Source organism: Mytilus edulis, chromosome 14 (assembly GCF_963676685.1).
Source record: "Mytilus edulis chromosome 14, xbMytEdul2.2, whole genome shotgun sequence".
In the NCBI taxonomy this organism is placed as follows: domain Eukaryota; kingdom Metazoa; phylum Mollusca; class Bivalvia; order Mytilida; family Mytilidae; genus Mytilus; species Mytilus edulis.
The window spans coordinates 46,537,254-46,555,829 of record NC_092357.1 but is presented as its reverse complement, the minus strand read 5'-3'; the positions used below and the strand labels follow the sequence as shown (position 1 = coordinate 46,555,829).

General features: G+C 32.8%; 2 protein-coding genes across 3 annotated transcripts; both read right to left on the bottom strand.

Moving 5' to 3' along the window:
• Positions 1-1,405: 1,405 nt before the first annotated feature.
• On the bottom strand, positions 1,406-6,434 carry LOC139502480 (innexin unc-9-like). Its single transcript, XM_071291959.1, has 2 exons — positions 5,386-6,434; positions 1,406-3,223 (listed from the first exon to the last, which is right to left on the bottom strand). Exon 2 carries the CDS (start codon positions 3,219-3,221, stop codon positions 1,971-1,973), a length of 1,251 nt encoding a protein of 416 aa, XP_071148060.1. The 5' UTR covers positions 3,222-3,223; positions 5,386-6,434; the 3' UTR covers positions 1,406-1,970.
• Positions 6,435-7,953: 1,519 nt separating this feature from the next.
• On the bottom strand, positions 7,954-18,000 carry LOC139502481 (innexin unc-9-like). Of its 2 annotated transcripts, none has more exons than XM_071291961.1 (2): positions 17,925-18,000; positions 7,954-9,327 (listed from the first exon to the last, which is right to left on the bottom strand). In XM_071291961.1, exon 2 carries the CDS (start codon positions 9,323-9,325, stop codon positions 8,108-8,110), a length of 1,218 nt encoding a protein of 405 aa, XP_071148062.1. In that variant the 5' UTR covers positions 9,326-9,327; positions 17,925-18,000; the 3' UTR covers positions 7,954-8,107. The 2 variants fall into 2 exon arrangements, with proteins under 2 accessions (XP_071148062.1, XP_071148061.1); XM_071291960.1 differs by lacking the exon at positions 17,925-18,000 and adding an exon at positions 11,621-11,753.
• Between the last annotated feature and the right edge of the window lie 576 nt (positions 18,001-18,576).

Here is an 18,576-nt window from a genome sequence, read left to right as displayed (position 1 = left end):
AAATCATATATACATGTAACTGTTATTTGAATATAATATATAACAACAAATCAGTGTATGTTGATTTGTATCACTACAATTTAATAGTTATTACGGTGAAGTTGAATTTCCTGTCATTTATTCATCATCCATGCACGAACTTGTCTCAGAAAAATATATATCTCTGTACATTTACCTCAGTTTCGGGTAAAGAGATGTGCGATTTTTGTCTTCTGAGACAAGTACTTTTGACCATCCACAATAACTGTGGTCATCCGATGTTCAGTACGTCAGTACTTCGATTATAGTTTTGCTTCCACTCTTGGATTTAGATTGACCCTGGAAGCTTCCTATAATTTGTTACTGGTACATCCTTGCACATTTCTGCATGTGCCACTTGAGTGTAATCATATGTAGACACAATAGAGGTATGTATGCTTATTATATCTTGGTGTTTTTTATGGTTTAAATAAATGTGTTGGTGTTGTTATCGTCTCCTAGGAGACGATATTAAGAATTGAACGATGGACAGGCAGTGCGTGAATGCTTTTTACCACCTGACTGGAAGATATTACGAGACGTCAATAATCAGTTTATTGATTGGTTAGGACTATCCAAACCTAGTTAATGTCTTTCAATCCCGTAGAGTATCGAATTTGTCCTCTCTATTTAAGCAATTAGATTTTGCCTAGTCATTAATCATGCATATTTATGATACTGGTACACAGGTAACTTTTATCTATAAATAGTCGAATCTTCTGCAGTTTCGTAAACAACAACGTTAAACTATATATACTACTTCATAACGTGTGACCTCGTGTGTGGTAAAATTTGTTGATTGATGCACGTGGCTATTCTAGCAAATGAATTTATCTACAAAGTGAGAGCACTTTCCATTTTCATCAGCTAAGAGACGAATAGCCCTTTTTGAAAGGCTAATACTTGCGTTGTATTCTCATTGACGTTTATCCACCTGTTTAGGTGAACTGGACCCCTGTTGTGTTTACTTATCGCTACATTCGGTGCGAAGCTATAGATAGAACGGCGGACCAGTTTACTGTTTAGGTTCATATACCGGTTATCTCCCTTTCAACTTGAACATACGGGTATCTGCGTCACCTTGGTTTCCGCCAATTCATCTCAAGCATTGCACCGTGTGGTCTAACGATAAGTGAACACAACAAGGCTCTAGTTTAGTTGTCAAGTATATGATATTTGTCCGAGCCAAACAAATAAACGACAGAAAACCAGTCAATATTGTAACAGAAATGTACAGGATTTTCCAAAGCTGGGCGTAGTTTAAAAACAGATTTTTTTTTTTATTTTCGGTCATTAATAGCGAGTGAGATGGGAGGGGAGGACAGGTGCAGCCTTGATGTGTCGGTGTTTTTTCTCTCTAATAATTCAAACATACAACAGAAACATGCTATATTAACAATTTTAATTATTTATTGGAATGCCCGATTTAACACTAATCTGGAATGATACATTTCATTCATATATTTTTTACAAGTCGAAGAGAAACATGTATAATCAAGAATGGAATAAGAGACAAGTCCCTAATGTTACGCAACACATGTTATCTATAAACCAGTATATACACGCCAATGGCACTATGTGATTCTAAATTAGCCAGTGACGAAAACAATTAAGATTTGTTATTCACATTAAAACAACTACATGTACAAGTTTTCACTGAAAAAGCTGGATGAATCATGGAAGTTCGTTTCTTACTTTGAAAACTTCAGATTTCGGTCTCTTTTCATCTTTTTAGTTTACTACCAACAAAGAATATTGTACTTAAAAGATAAAAAAAATAAGATGTAAAATTACGCTATCACAAATACAGCTGTTCTGGCATTGTTTTTTTAAAAGCACCATAAAATCAAGTCATGAAAATGCAACGAATACGAGAACATCTCCGTTCTTGGTCCGCGAACCATTTTGTCTGGAAGACTATGGATATGCAAATAAGTCACTTAGTGACAATGTTATGAATATTCATTATTTAGAGGTTTTTTAATGTCATCATCATCACCATTGGCGACTGGTTCCAATTCTTTGACATCTTCATTTTTTCGTGTGCTCTGTTTATTTTTGTACAGTTCGTACAGTTCTTTAACAAGGTCGGTAACGACTAGATCGGTAGAATTTTTAGCGATCACTCGCAAAACGAAAACGCCATCGTCACGCATGTAGTTTTCTGCGAACTTGGCGCAAAGTTTTTTGTCAAAGCTTGTATGAAGTAAGTTATTTATTTTCAAGTACTTTTTGCAGTACTGTGTCTTGTTGACGTTCAACATAACCAGGTAAATCCACATGAACAAATTGTAAACAGCCAAAATGGCGATGAAGATCAACCAGAACCAAATAAAGATGAAGATCTTCTCGTTGAAAAGATTGATTGGCAAAACACACTGTACGGTGAATCTTTGTACGTTCTGGAGTTGTCTAATTTGGAAATCGCAAAGGGTAACTCTTGGAAATCTTGGTGAAGCCCTCCATGGTCTATCGCTGTTTAGATTTTCCAAAAATTCAAAACCATAAAAGCTGAATTTGGTTGAAAGGAAAGCGTTGAGGAGAAATATTTGTCCGATTGCATTAAAAACATACAAAACCTTCACGAAAAGGTAAAGTGCTACTAAATATTTTCCCGCCTTTTTGTTGCAGAAGAAACAGAAATAACGCGAGATCTGTTGTTTTGTTCTATTAATAACATTCCAGTTCCTTTCAACGTTTGAGTCTAACCATTTGTCCATAAAATTTGCCAGGGATTTAATTGATTTTTCACGATCGTCTGGATTTCCAAGCTGTGACTGCTCTGCAAAATGTACGATTTTATCTAAATTAAGTCCAGATCCGCCATTGAAAATTCTCCAAACGACATTCGGAAGTTTGAATAAGAAAGCCATGAAAAGCAAAATCAATGGAACCCACTGATAATACGTAATTTCTGCATCCTGACGCTCGGAAATATTTTCTGGGATTTCGTCATACATCGGAACATAGTATGTATTCTTCACCCAACAATGGTACTTCGTATACGCTTCCATCGAGTCTTTGAATTCTGCCGGATGCCAACATTGTATTGGATCTTTGAAGAACTGACCGGAACTGACAGCAACCGTGAAGATTATCAACACAACGGTCGTGTAAACATGCGACATCCGATCAATCCAGTCATCATTCGGCTTCCCTCGAAGCTTCGAAATCTTAGGTACAAACCCGAGAAGTTCAGACATCTCTGAAATAAGAAAACAAAAATGACTATCAAGCAATAAAACGCAACCGAGGGTCTAAATGCATTATTGGGTTAACCCTGTTAGGCAGCAACCATTTGATTTTCTGGGGGGGGGGGGGCTATGGTTTTTTTTTCTGGACAAATTTTTTTTCCGCCTGTGGCGAAAAACAATCTATTTTTTTCGCAACAAGACGAAAACAATTTTTTTCTTTCAATTTTAGCATTGCATATAGTGGCAGCTGAGGGTGAAACAAACAATTTTTTTTCTCAGAATCAAAAACAAATTATTTTTTTCTCCAAAAACTGGAAACAAACTTTTTTTTCCAAAAAAAAACATAGCCCCCCCCCCCCCCCCCAGAAAATCAAATGGTTGCTGCCTTAACAGAATGAAGGAGGACGTGGAACCAATACAGAGGGAAGGTGTAGAAAAAAGTCATTAAAGGCAAAAGCAGGCAAATCAATAGTGAATAATAGGCAAAAATAAAAAAGGGAAACAAAGGCAAAACAGAACATGATACAAAAAGAAAAAACGTCTTGCCAGACCATCATAAGTTCATATATCAATTGTGTATTCGCTATCAGCGATGCTGTCTTCGGGTTGTTAACAAAAATGGAAAGAACAGTTTCATGTAAATCAACAATTGATCTACATTGATTCTAAACAGAAAATTTTATTCGAGACAAAGTTTTGGGAATACATTGAAGAGACAGAGATCGGTCCACACTATAATGATTTCTTGATATTTATTTCAAAATGTCAAATGCTTTGATTTATCTAATTAAAATGTCAAATGAATATATATATATGTTACATAATTTTCACTATTAAAACAAAAAGTTCTGCTAAAACTACACTAGTACATGTATACATAAATGATTGAATATATACATGTTGTAATCTACATTAGGATAATAAATTACTTTATCAATTGGGTTTCCATGGAGTTTATCTACATGAAAAATAAAGAGGTATTAGCGTTACAGTTATTGTTTTGTTAACCGAAATTTCGGAGACATGACAATTAAAAAAGTTAAATGTTATCTAACATTTATGACTCATTGTTTGTATATTGCTTATTTAGCAATTAAAATATAAACAATTTATCAATCTATAGACTTTTGAGGATTATATATATATATATATGTTATCATGAAATGGAGATAAGGCTTAAAATGCAAAATTAACAGAGATTAAAACACTTAGGGAAAAGACAAACGTTTTAAAGTAAACAACAAAGGAAATCAATAGACTAAATTTGGACTAAATTTAATTTTAAAATCACAAAGAAAATAAATATCATTAAAATAAAAAAGAGGGAAAAAAATTAAAGTGTAAAGCCTCTCTTAAAAAATAAATCTGAATTTAATATGAAACTATGCATCAATGTTTATAGATATTGACCCCAAGGAACATACGCTATATAATGCGCAATAGGTCTCCAGTAGAATTTTGATAAAAACCAGACCCCCCCCTCTTTGAGTCTTCTATAACATCATCGGTCAAGGGGAGATAATATTTCAAGTGAAAGGCAATGAACAAATTGCATCACATTACACTTAAAATATCACGTAAAACGGACAAGACATATTTTGCGATATAAAACATGGCAAGAATATATATGAAATACATGTTTTTTTTAAAATTTAATTTACACCAAAGTATCAAAGCCCTATTGACTAGCGATATTGGAACTAAAAGTATAAAAAAATGCATTTTAGAGTAAAATACATTGTATAATTTTGCCGTTCTAACTTGAAAGTTATCGTTATTGCAAACTAAAATTGATTAAAAAACGCCAAAAGTTTAGAGTTTAACAGGTTTGAGTATGATAAATTGTCCAATTTTCAATGTTCAATAAAAAGACGAATAGACAAATACTGAATATAATGTTATTACACATTCTTTTTATAATTGAATTTACAAATCATAAATGTTAGCAGGAGGAATGAGTTATTCATTCATCTTTGTTCAACAATGTTGTCACAAAATTTTATCACAAAATTGTTTGGACTGAACTGACACCACCTAATCGTTGTTTTGAACAAAAATACCTGATCAAATCTATAGGTACACTTTTCAAAAACCACTTTCAGCAGCAAGTTCATTATTTTTAATTTCATATACAATATTAATTATAACTATAAATATACTGTAACAAACTTACCGTCGAAATTATTTGTGTACTTCTATAAACCACGCATATGTGTACAGGTTTGGTGTGTCTCCGATTTGGTGTCAAATGACACGGTTCACTGAGCAATCAACAGGTGAAAAAAGGTGTGACCACTCACAGGGGGCCGAAACGATGTCAGTTTTACTTAATAAATATCTAATAATTAGGATAATTACGACACAGTATAATTATGCCCTAGGAAAATTCGAAAATTAGGAAATTATTTGACAAATTTCATATTCTCGTCGCAGTTTTTATCTGTAATGAATATTCATGAGCCTTTGGCAATTTCTACGTTTTGACATTTAAATGTGACGTGATAAGGTTGTTATGAATAATTATGTATGTTGTAATTTAACATGGTTATTGCTTTACCATTTCAACAATGGAATGTGTAATTGTTTGTAAAAGGCTGACTTTTATTTGAATAAAACTTTAAAATGGACGACGAATGTAAGCTGAAACCCTTTTGTTGGAATTGAAAACAAATTCGTTGTTGCGCAATAAGTGCGCCCCCAATAAGTGGACTTGTCCCGTCAATTATAAATAACAAACTCTGAAAAAAAAATGAATAAAAAAAAAATAAACCTACGTTATAAAAAAGAAAAATTAATATATACCATATATATATTGTAGTTATGAATTCAAATGTTAATTGCCATATTAACTTTAAACAATAGGTTTTCTACCCAAAAAACAAAACAAGTAAACAATATAAATGCAATTCATATATATTTATATTATTCACAATAATTTAATTACAGTAAATAAGTCCAATGGACAATTATGGAACTCTTGTTATAGTGATCTAAGAAATAAGTATGTATAACATTTAGCTTTCCCTCAATATAATGCGATACAATTTTCGTTTGATAACACTCCAATTTTATTTTGATACATTGATTTATATAGTCGAACTAATCAGCCTAATTTTGAAAAAAATAGATTACATGTATATTAAATCTTACTATACAAATCCTTGATTATATCATGAACTTTGTATTGTACATTTCACTGATAGTTATCTCGGATTAAAGGCCCTAACGAGTTATTGTTTTCTCAACTAAATTCAACTTTAGTGCAGAACATGATTTTCCAACACAGTAACAGCTTTTTATTAAAATAAAGATTTTTAGCAAAGAAGTTCATTATGCATTTCATGATGACCCACTCTTCCTTGATTAAGGAGTTTGATTTTAAAAAGTAACGACCACAGGGAATTTTTGTGTACTAAGGGAGATAAGTCAATATGAAAATAAAGAAATAATCGATTTTAAATCACAATTACGTCCCTTGTAACCTGAAACATAATTAATATTGATGCAGTATACATAGATATATCTGTATCCTCAACACCAACTACACAAGTACAGACAAGACACATTAACATTACATTAAAACATAAGTATTAATATACATATAATACCACAACACTGTGACAAAACGATTTAAAATTAGTCCAAGAGAAGACCACATTCAATGGTTAATTTATTAACTTCCACATGAGATGCTCAGATCTGTCCTATTAATCGACCCTGCGAGGGCTGTATAGCCAGTCAAGGTCGTTAAAACCTCCATCATCATCATCATCATCTGTCCTATTTGTAGAAGTTAAGACATATTATTTCAGTGAGTATAATGTTTGTGTTATTGACTAAATTCGCCGTTTCAGAATCTGCAATTGAAATCCATGTATCCAATGGCGTAACGTTATTTTCATTTTGGTGCATGACCTATAGTCCTTTAGATTCTAAAAAGGCGAATTGTGTGAGACTCTTTATCATGTATTGTATGTATTTGTGTATTGTATATGTATTTGTGTATTGTATGTATTTGTGTATTGTATGTATTTGTGTATTGTGTATTTTGTGTTTGCATTTTAACCTGTCAAGGTTTTACTTTTTGCAATACAGATATTTATAATACAATTTTTTTTCTCTTTTATAAGATGTGAACATTTTATAATGTAATGGAGTTTATCTCCAACGCCTGTATTACACAAATAACACTTTCTATATGTCCTTGCTACAAGAACCATCTTCCAAATTGATGACAACTCATTTGACTAGTCAGTTATTGCATTTTTTGAATGTCTTGAATTAATTTAATTTCAACTATCCAATTTTTGTTATTCATATGCGCATTGAAAGACGCAAGGCTTGAACTTTGTGACACTGCTTCATTAATTATTCCTCTTTAAAAACAGTCTTTGTCATCTCTATTTTACCTGGTAATCTGCTAGTTGTTGTAAATATGCTATTTAGCAAAAACAAAATTAACTTACAAGTTACAAGCTTACACTATACGTATATCGTAATATGCAAATAGCTTCAAATACATATATGAATATTCATTATACAATGAAAGTTTGCCTTAAAAAACTTGGCGAGTTAATTCTTTGGCATCTTCAATTTTACTGACAATTTTCTAGTTGTCAGACACATACTATTCAGCAAAACAAACTTAACTTAAAAGTTACAAACATGCACTGAACATATCATATATGCATATAACTAAAATATGAATATTCATTACTGATGTAATGTTTGCCTTCAATGTTGGAATCAAATCTTTGGAATCTTCATTTAAATCTGGTAGTCGACCTGTTGTTGCACACATTCTATGAAGCAAAACAAGCTTAACTTACAAATTAAAAATAACAAGCATGCTCTGGACGTATCTCATATGCAAATAACTAAAATATGAATGTTCATTATGCAAGGTTTGCCTTAACTTCTGGAATCAGTTCTTTGGCATCGTCATTCTTCTTGGTATTCTGCTTGTTTTTGTACATTATCCACAGCTCTTTAACAAGATCAGAGACCACCATTTCAGTAGAATTCTTTGCGACAAGCCGCAGCATGAATACGCCATCATCACGCATATAATATTCTGCAAACTTTACGCAAAGCTTTTTATCAAAGCTAGTATGAAGCTCATTGTTAATTTTCAAGTACTTTTTGCAGTATTGTATTTTGACGGCTTTAAGCACAGCAATGTAAACCCACATGAAAAGATTAAAAACTGCCAAAAAAGAAATGAAAATCAACCAAAACCAAATAAAAATGAAGATTTTCTCATTGAAAAGGTTAATAGGTAGAACACATTGTACTGTGTACCTAAGCTCATTCTGCAGCAACCTAATTTGAAAGTCACAAAGAGTCACTCGAGGAAATCTTGGAGATTCCTTCCACGGATTTTTGCTATACAGGTTTTCCAGAAACTCGAAACCATAAAAATTAAATCTGGTAGCGAGGAAAGCGTTGAGGAGAAATAATTGTCCGATTGCGTTTAAGGCGTACAGGACCTTTACAAAAAGATAGAGGGTAACCAAATATCTTCCCGCCTTTTTGTTACAAAAGAAAAACAGGTAGCGCGAGCATTGTTGTTTGGTTCGATTCAAAACACTCCAATTTGTTTCTTTAGTTGCTTCTAACCATTTGTCAATAAAAACAGCTATTGATTTGATAGTCTCTTTTCGATCGTCTGGCGAGCCCAATTGGGAATTCTCGGCAAGACCAACGATTTTATCTAAATTTAAACCAGATCCACCACTAAATATTCTCCAGACAACATTCGGAAGTTTGAATAGCATCGCCATGAGAAGTAAAATTAATGGAACCCATTGATAATATGTTATTTCAGCGTCTTGACGAATTGTGATATCTGGAGGGATTTCATCATACATAGGAATATAGTATGTATTTTTAACCCAACAGTTATAGGAAGTGTATGATTCCATAGAACTTTTGAATTCTGCCGGATGCCAACATTGTATCGGATCTTTGAAAAATTGACCGGAACTGACTGCAACCGTAAAGATGATCAATATCACTGCTGTATAGACATGCGACATCCGATCAATCCAGTCATCATTCGGCTTCCCTCGAAGCTGGGAAATCGAAGGTAAAGTCCCGAGGAGTTGCGACATAGCTGAAACGAGAAGAAAACACATTGAAGTTTAACATTTCATATAGAATCGGGACATGTTGAAGAGACACATGGTATTGTTCTAAATAATATGTTACCTTCGTTTGGCTATTTGTGGCTTTGGGTTGCTGTCCCATGTCTCATTGATATTTGCATCACATCAGGGGCGGATCCTATTTTAAAAAGGGGGGTCCTAATCAAGGACAAAAAGGGGGGGGGTTTCAACTATAAGTCCCCATTCAAATGCATTGATCGTCCCAAAAAGGGGGGTTCCAACCCCCGGACCCCCTAGATCCGCCACTGCACTTACCGTTTATTCATGCTGTTAAGATAGGAGTAATGTATATGCGTACCCTTCCGAAGCACCTGAGATGACTCTCGATTTTTCTATATTGTGTTTTTTTATACTGTTTGTCCTTTGGTCTTTCCTTTTGCCATGACGTTTTCAGTATTTTTTTGTGAACGTCCATTTGATATCTTTCGCCTTTCTGTTAGTATATCGTCTTGAATATGCATTTAATATTTGCCACTGGACGTTTTTATAGCAAGTAATAATCAATCAATAATTTAGTTTAGGGTTAGATTATGGACAGGGTCAGTGATGGCTTGATGTTAAGTCAATGGAGGAGGTACTAGGGCTAGGGTTTAATTTGAGTAAGGATTGAGTTCGTCATCTATATGGTAGAAATGAGACAAAACCTAAGCAAAGTACAAGGGCTACAAAAATAATTTATTTGATTGTGACTCGGTCCCCTCTGATCTTTACTTTCCGTTGCATTAAGACGTTAAACGAATGTGTTTTCTTGTTTCGTTTTCAAACTTAGCATCTCACCCAAGAGAACAAGACGCGATGAAAACGAATATTCTGTACACAAAAATAGGGACATACAGTTGTGAACAAAGGGAAAATCAATCCAGCCAAGTAAAAAAAAAGAAAAAAAAAAAAAAAAAAAGAAACAAATGAAAATAAGCTTTCTAATTGGACGAAGAGTTGTTTCATTTTCACTCAATCACATCTGCTTACTTCTTTATAAGCAATAGGGAAAATAATATTTTTTTTTCCACGGAAATTCTGTTTGGTCCTCGGAATTTCAAATAGTCGTTCCCTTATTATGTTTTACTGCCACACCCTAAGCATTTTCTTATATCAAATGTTGCAACATGATAACTATGGCTTTACATGTACAACGTTACACTTTGAATTTCTAGCTAAGCGTGCCAAATTATGTCGGATTTAGTAATCTCTAGAGTGTCAAATTGATAAATGACGTCCGTTGCATCGTTCGTACAGTGTATAATATAAAGATACTGCGTGTTTTTGTATTTTGCATTTTTTTGCACAAGATTATGCAATTACTGCACTGAAGTGGTTGAAGTATAGTGTTATGCAATTATATATATATATATATCGCACAAAAATGCATGATAATTATACGATGTAATTTTAATAACAATATCTATGTCCGAGTCAATTATATTTTCTTCAATCAGATAAATATGATATTTCTAGCTATTGTTACATAATATGTACGAAACAAATATTCATAAATAATGTCATTAACGACAGCATGTTTCCGGTTACTGATGAAAGACATTCCGATGAAGGACAAGTACTTTAGGATAAAACTGGTTAAGGAGGAGTAACAATGTATTTATATATAAATTGTTCTGAGTTGAATCTGTATCTGTACCAAAAAATTGATAAAAAACATAACCCTCCCCCAAAAAAAAAATAAATAAAACCAAATGCCAAATCGCACTTTGATAAACAAAAAAGTGGCAAAGTACCATCAGACTGGAACCATGCAAACGTTACACCAGCATTTAAAAAAGGAGACAAACATCATCCTAGAAACATACACACAAGTTGTCATTTCGTGACTTTTTATAACTGACTGCGATATGGATGTTGCTTATAAAGCGACATCAATTTTCTTTTGGGAAGGGAGAAGGAGGCACAGCTTTGATAAAAAAATAATCATGATTACCAAAGAGAAAAATTTCCACCAGGAACCAAAGAACACTAAAATTAACTCTGATAATTATAATGATACTATTGGTTATTGTCTACAGAAATTAATTCCGGACAAACGTACAAGTCACTCGCCTTACAATTTATCATTGAATGGTAGAACTGAATGTTTTAGTTATATTTGAAGATCAGTTTCTATTATAATAATTCATTTGAAAATGACGTAGTTGATGCCAAATTAACATAATTTGTCATTTGTCACCAAGTAACCTTGGTGCAAATTTTTCTAATATGATTCTAAATCTACATCAAAATGTGACTTACCACTGAATAAAATTCACTTATTCCGTTAAAAACAAATTTCTTTAACAATGTTTCTATGTGTATGATAACAACATATGCATTTTTTTTTATATCAAAGGCAAAACGGATAAACACCTGGTAATTAATAAACCAGTATGCACGTGCAGTGTTCTATAAATAGACAACTGTCTATTTATAGAACTGGGGTGTGGGGGTCAGTGAAAAAACTATGTGAATTAAGTTTTTTTATCCTTCATTGAACTTTTGATGTAGTCCCATAGACGTTAAACGAATGTGTTTTCTTGTTTCGTTTTCAAACTTAGCATCTCACCCAAGAGACCAAGACGCGATGAAAACGAATATTCTGTACACAAAAATAGGGACATACAGTTGTGAACAAAGGGATTATCAATTCAGCCAAGTAAAAAAAAAAGAAACAAAAAAAAAGAAACAAATGAAAATAAGCTTTCTAATTGGACGAAGAGTTGTTTCATTTTCACTCAATCACATCTTCTTACTTCTTTATAAGCAATAGGAAAAAATAATATTTCTTCCATGAAAATTCTATTTGGTCCTCGGAATTTCAAATAGTCGTTCCCTTATTATGTTTTACTGCCACACCCTAAGCATTTTCTTATATCAAATACTGAAACATGATAACTATGGTCCGTGTAACACTTATCAATTCAAAGTTTTAAAAAGTTTTGAAATTTTAGATTTTTGGAATTTTGATCAAAGTTTTAAAATATCAAAATTTCAAATTGTGTTAAAGTTTTGAAATTTTGAAATTTTAACCAAATTATTAAAATATCAAAATTCTAAATATCGTTTATAAATTTGATATTTTAGAAACTTGATCAAACTTTTAAAATACTAAACCTAATGTGCAATTTTGATTATTTCACTTTTTGAAAGTTTAATTTTTTAAATGTTTGCTTAAAATATCAAAATAGAAAAGGGGCAATAAGAGGGATACCTGTAAAAAGCGAAACGAAATAAAAGCGGAACGAAACGAAACAATATGAATTAAAAACATACTGATACTTAAAAGTTTATGTATGAAATAAAACGGACAGTTGAAAGCGGTGAAAAATTGGATGACAAAATTAATATTTCTTAAAAGAAGATAATTCATTTTAATGATTTAAAAACCAGGGGTGGCGTTCTCGAAAGTATCCTAAGATTCGTCCTAAGACACATCTTAGACCAATGTTAGGATGGACTTAAGATCAACTTAGGACACTCTTAAGTTGTGTCTCGAAGCTATCTCAGACGAATCTTATGTTAGGACGTCCTAAACATATTCTAGGTCGAAATTTTAAATCATTAAAGATATTTTTTGATAAACCAGAATTAAATTTGTGGTGTAATCGTATCGTGAAACACGAAGTTCAAAGTTTAAAATCATGCACAATTTCTTTATATACGAGTTGATAACCGATGGTGCGTTTCATTTCATGTTCATTTTCACGTAAAATAATGAGCAAAAAGCGAAATCAAGACTTTATTACACTAGGATGAAGATAGGATGCTCTTAAGACACTTTATTGGGTGTCCTAAAGTTAGGACGAAAAATGAGATATATCGTAAGTTAAGAGAGCTTCGAGAACACGACTTAGGACAAAGACTTGTCATAAGATAGACTTAGGACACGTCCTAGTCCTAAGATAGCTTCGAGAACACCACCCCAGACGTACGGCTCTGGTATTGACCATTTTACCTGCTTGTTTTTCTAGCACCCATATTTTAGGAGAAACAGGAGTAACAGTAAAAACTGAACAACTCGCAGTAGGTCAAATAGTATGGTTATGTTGAGCATGTATATACATTTTCTACTAAACTCTAAGCCACAAAAAGGCCCAATACGCGATGTATTATCTCTTTTGATTTCATTTTTTTTCTGTTTTGCTTTACGACTTCTTACTTTCTGCAATCATGTTGGCTAAAGAATATATCATTTCATGTACAGAATGAAAGATCATCTTAAACGTTTTTATTTGTTCTTTGTAAGTTGTTTGCCCTAAATATTCAGCTTTAAGCGTTCCGTAAGGAGGTCGATCAAGAAAAGCGCTTCATGATACTGAATGCATGGTTTAAGGTTGTGCTGGTCCACAGTGTGGGAGGTTTTTAATATAATCTTTTTTACGCTGAAATTAAGACGGTAATAGGATCCAATATCAGGAAATTGGAGCCAAGATACTGTTACAAGGTATCTACAAAAACTCATCATAGACGGATACCGGAATATAAATTTTGCCGGTTTTTGCGCCAGACGTGCGTTTCGTTTACAAAAGACTTATCATTGACACTCGAACCAAATTAAGTTAAAAAGGCAAATAAAGTCAAATAAAATTGAAAAGGCCAAATAAAGTAAACTGTTAAATCCAACGTATAGCTCTGGTTTTGTGAAAGTTGAAACCTTTCATATCATATATAAACGTATACCATAAACATTATTTTCACGAGCATTCATATTTATGTAATAATTACCGCTGTACTACATTAAGCACCCAACTTGCATTCATGTTTATGTAATAGTTGCCACTGTACTACATTAAGCACCCATCTATCCAGTTGTAGGTGTCGGCATTTTGAAAGTTGAAAATTGTGTTCAAACGTTTTTATCAGCGATAAATGGTAATCTTCTGGGGAACCAATATTTAGATAGTCCCCGTTTTTTTACTTGATACTACCACTAGGGTCTTCGATAATGGTACATTAACATATTCTGATCCCTAATTTGATGATATAATATTCTGTGCCAGAAGAGGACTAAAGAAAAATTATCCATGCCTTTTAGTGTTAAATTTTGAACGCTTCGACAAAACAACCTCACCCCACTTTTAAAGTTACATGGTTGCTACCTTAAAGACAACGTTTGGACTGGTTATCATACACGTAGCTCCATTATAGGTTCTAAATCAACCACTGTTTTATTATAGTAAACAAAAGGAATAGATTTTTTTTGTATTAAAGGATATTACTGTCCCGTATTTGCATTTTGTTATTTGGGTATTTGAAGTTATCGTACGACAATCGACTTTTAGCAAACTCACATGTACACCCAGTCAGAATGGGGCGTGCAAAGAGAATCCACACTATCAGCTGCATGATGGATTTTTTCCATTTTTGGCCGTACACCAATGACGCTCTCGAAAAACCAGTACAATGTTAAACGCTGGATTTGAAGTAAAGAATTCACATACGGAACGCTGAAACTGAAATTTGAAATTCAAGCAAAATAAGAACAAAACAATTAAAGAGGTGTTTGACCAAAGTGAAGTTAAAACATATTTAAATCCATCTATAAGGGCAACTTTGTCCTCGGAAGTTGAATCTTACGTTTCTTAGTAATTTGTATGTAAACAACCTATTATAAATTATCGATTTTTTGTTGTTGCCAGTGACAAATATTTCATGAATGTTCCGGAACAAATTAGCAATAAATGCAACAGGGAGAGAGTGTGCATAATGAGGACATATAAAACCTTTCAATTAGTTTAATTGAGGTCTGGAGCTGGCGTATGACAGTAACTGTTAGCCTTATGTATAGTAGTCCTTTGTTATTTTATTATCATTGTCATGCATGGTAATTAGTTTCTTAGTTTGTTTCCTATTCTGACATAGGACTTGTATTTCCTATTGAAGTGCGTTTTACTGTTCGTATTACTGTGTGTTTTTCATTCTTTATTGGCTAGAGGTATAGGGGAGGGTTGTGATCTCACGAAACATGTTAAACCCCGCCCAGTTGTGCCCCTGTCCCAATCCAGGAGCCTCTGTCCTTCTAAGTCTTGTATGATTTTGATTTTAGTTCATTGTTATGTTTCGGAGTTTAGTATTACGTCTATAATCGCTGAAACAGTACACTTTTTTGTCTAGGGTCCAGCTGAAATACGCCTAGCACAACTTTTATTGCGACGCTATATTTTAATATTCCTTCCGTATCATTTCTTGGAACTGAAATACATCATAAAAGGCTCTATATTATCATCATGCAATCGATAAACAAGAAAGGAAAACGTTTTAAGTTGTATGCCAGCCCACCGAAGCGCTTTTTTCTGGATCTACTTTCAGCAGGAACGTCAAAAAGGCGAATAATACTATATGGTTTACTGCGAGTTGGTCATGTTTCACTGATACTTCTAAAAGTTGGGCACTGGGAACACAAAATAGCTTTGAATTATTGATCTCAAACGCTAACCTTATATAAGAGATTTAAATCAACGTAGTTAATTCCGGTTTAAATAGGTTTAATTATATTTTTTTTGATAGATGCACAACCTTAAAATTTCAGGATACTGTTATCCCATGTGATGTCTAATATGTTTCATAAAAAAAAAACCCGACTTCTTCTTTTCATTATTTATTTTGTTATTAAGAATGATTTGATATATGTCATGCTATTTATTTATAACTAAGAATAGTTCGTATCAGAGCCGTGTTTACATCAGTGATTAAAGGTACCCCTCTTGTCGCCCCTTTATATTTTTGATATTTTAAGCAAACATTTCAAAAATTAAACTTTCAAAAAGTGAAATAATCAAAATTGCACATTAGGTTTAGTATTTTAAAAGTTTGATCAAGTTTCTAAAATATCAAATTTATAAACGATATTTAGAATTTTGATATTTTGATAATTTGGTTAAAATTTCAAAATTTCAAAACTTTAACACAATTTGAAATTTTGATATTTTAAAACTTTGATCAAAATTCCAAAAATCTAAAATTTCAAAACTTTTTAAAACTTTGAATTGATAAGTGTTACACGGACCAACTATGGTTTTACATGTACAACTTTACACTTCGAATTTCTAGCTAAGCGTGCCAAATTATGTCGGATTTAGTAATCTAGAGTGTCAAATTGATAAATGACGTCCGTTGCATCGTTCGTACAGTGCATAATAGAATCATATTCAAAACAGTGTAGCTGTGGCCATTGATTGACAAGCTTAAATTATCCCATTGACTGGGGCAGATTAGGTGAACGTGTGTCTATAACGACAACTGCTCACTACTTATTTATTATAGAATTTAAACTGTGGGGTCACCAAAGGTTCTTAACGCCTTTAATATTAAAATAGTTCGAAAAATTAATTATGTTTTGATTTATATTATTGATATAAATCAAAACATCGTGTTATTCCTGATTAGTTTTTCTAATTTCTTTATTTAGGTGTTGAGAACCTTTTGTGACCCCACAGTTAAAGTGCCTTTAACAAGTACATAGTGAGCAGCGGTTGTTACGGAAAAACGTTCACATAATCTGCCCCAGTCGATGGGATAATTTAAGGTTGTCAATCAATGGCCACAGCTACACTGTTTTGAATATGATTCTATAAAGATACTGCATGTTTTTGTATTTTGCATTTTTTTGCACAAGATTATGCAATTACTGCAAGTGGTTGAAGTATAGTGTTATGTAATTATATTTATATATCGCACAAAAATGCATGATAATTATACGATGTAATTTTGATAACAATATCTATGTCCGAGTCAATTATTTTTTCTTCAATCAGATAAAAATGATATTTCTAGCTATTGTTACATAATATGTACAAAACAAATATTCATAAATAATGTCATTAACGACAGCATGCTTCCAGTTACTGATGAAAGACATTCCGATGAAGGACAAGTACTTTAGGATAAAACTGGTTAAGGAGGAGTAACAATTTATTTATATATAAAGTATTCTGAGTTGATTCTATATCTGTACCAAAAAAATGATAAAAAAACATAAAGAATACAACCTCCCAAAAAAACAACAAATGCCAAATCGCACTTTGATAAACAAAAAAGTGGCAAAGTACCATCCGACTGGAACCATGCAAACGTTACATCAGTATTTAAAAAAGGAGACAAACATCATCCTAGAAACATACACACAAGTTGTCATTTCGTGGCTTTTTATAACTGACTGCGATATGAATGTTGCTTATAAAGCGACATCAATTTTCTTTTGGGAAGGGAGAAGGAGGCACAGCTTTGATAAAGAAAATAATCATGATTACCAAAGAGACAAATTTCCACCAGGAACCAAAGAACACTAAAATTAACTATGATAATTACAATGATACTATTGGTTATTTCCTACAGAAATTAATTCCGGACAAACGTACAAGTCATTCGCCTTACAATTTCTCACTGAATGGTAGAACTGAATGTTTTAGTTATATATGAAGATCGGTTTCTATTATAATAATTCATTTGAAAATGACGTAGTTGATGCCATATTATCACAATTTGTCATTTGTCATGCCAAGTAACCTTGGTGCAAATTTTTTCTAATATGATTCTAAATCTACATTAAAATGCGACTTACCACTGAATAAAATTCACTTATTCCGTTAAAAACAAATTTCTTTAACAATGTTTCCATGTGTATGATAACAAAATATGCATTTTTTATATCAAAGGCAAAACGGATAAACACCTGGTAATTAATAAACCAGTATGCACGTGCAGTGTCCTATAAATAGACAACTGTCTGCTTAACATTTATAAAAAAAAAAATATCTCTATTTTTCATAGTTTTATCGTAGACACGGGAAGTTTTCTTATATACTATTGTTCACATATTGTACACAAACTGAATAATGGTTTCAGCAGTGGCGGATCCAGAACTTTTCCTAGGGGGGGGGGGGGGGGACCGACCTAAGGGGGCCAACTCCAGTCATGCATCAGTGATTCCCTATATAATCAACCAAATTTTTCCCATGAAAGGGGGGACCAGGGCCCCAGGCCCCCTGGATCCGCCTATGGTTTGAATTTGATTTAAATTTTGAATGTTTTGAATATTTTTCAAATTCAAATTCAAAATTGGTTTATTGACCCCATAAAATGGTCCAGAAACAGGGATATGCATCTAAACTAAGTCTTACAGTAAATACAAAGACATACAATATAACTACTAGTACTTTAATTTATCGTTTCACCGTGACAACAGACTGACAAACTGATTGGTAACGATTGAT

What these genes read in the sequence shown, in the direction of transcription:
- LOC139502480 (XM_071291959.1), bottom strand. Translation starts at nt 3,221, where the DNA reads ATGTCTGAACTTCTCGGGTTTGTACCTAAGATTTCGAAGCTTCGAGGG.
- LOC139502481 (XM_071291961.1), bottom strand. Translation starts at nt 9,325, where the DNA reads ATGTCGCAACTCCTCGGGACTTTACCTTCGATTTCCCAGCTTCGAGGG.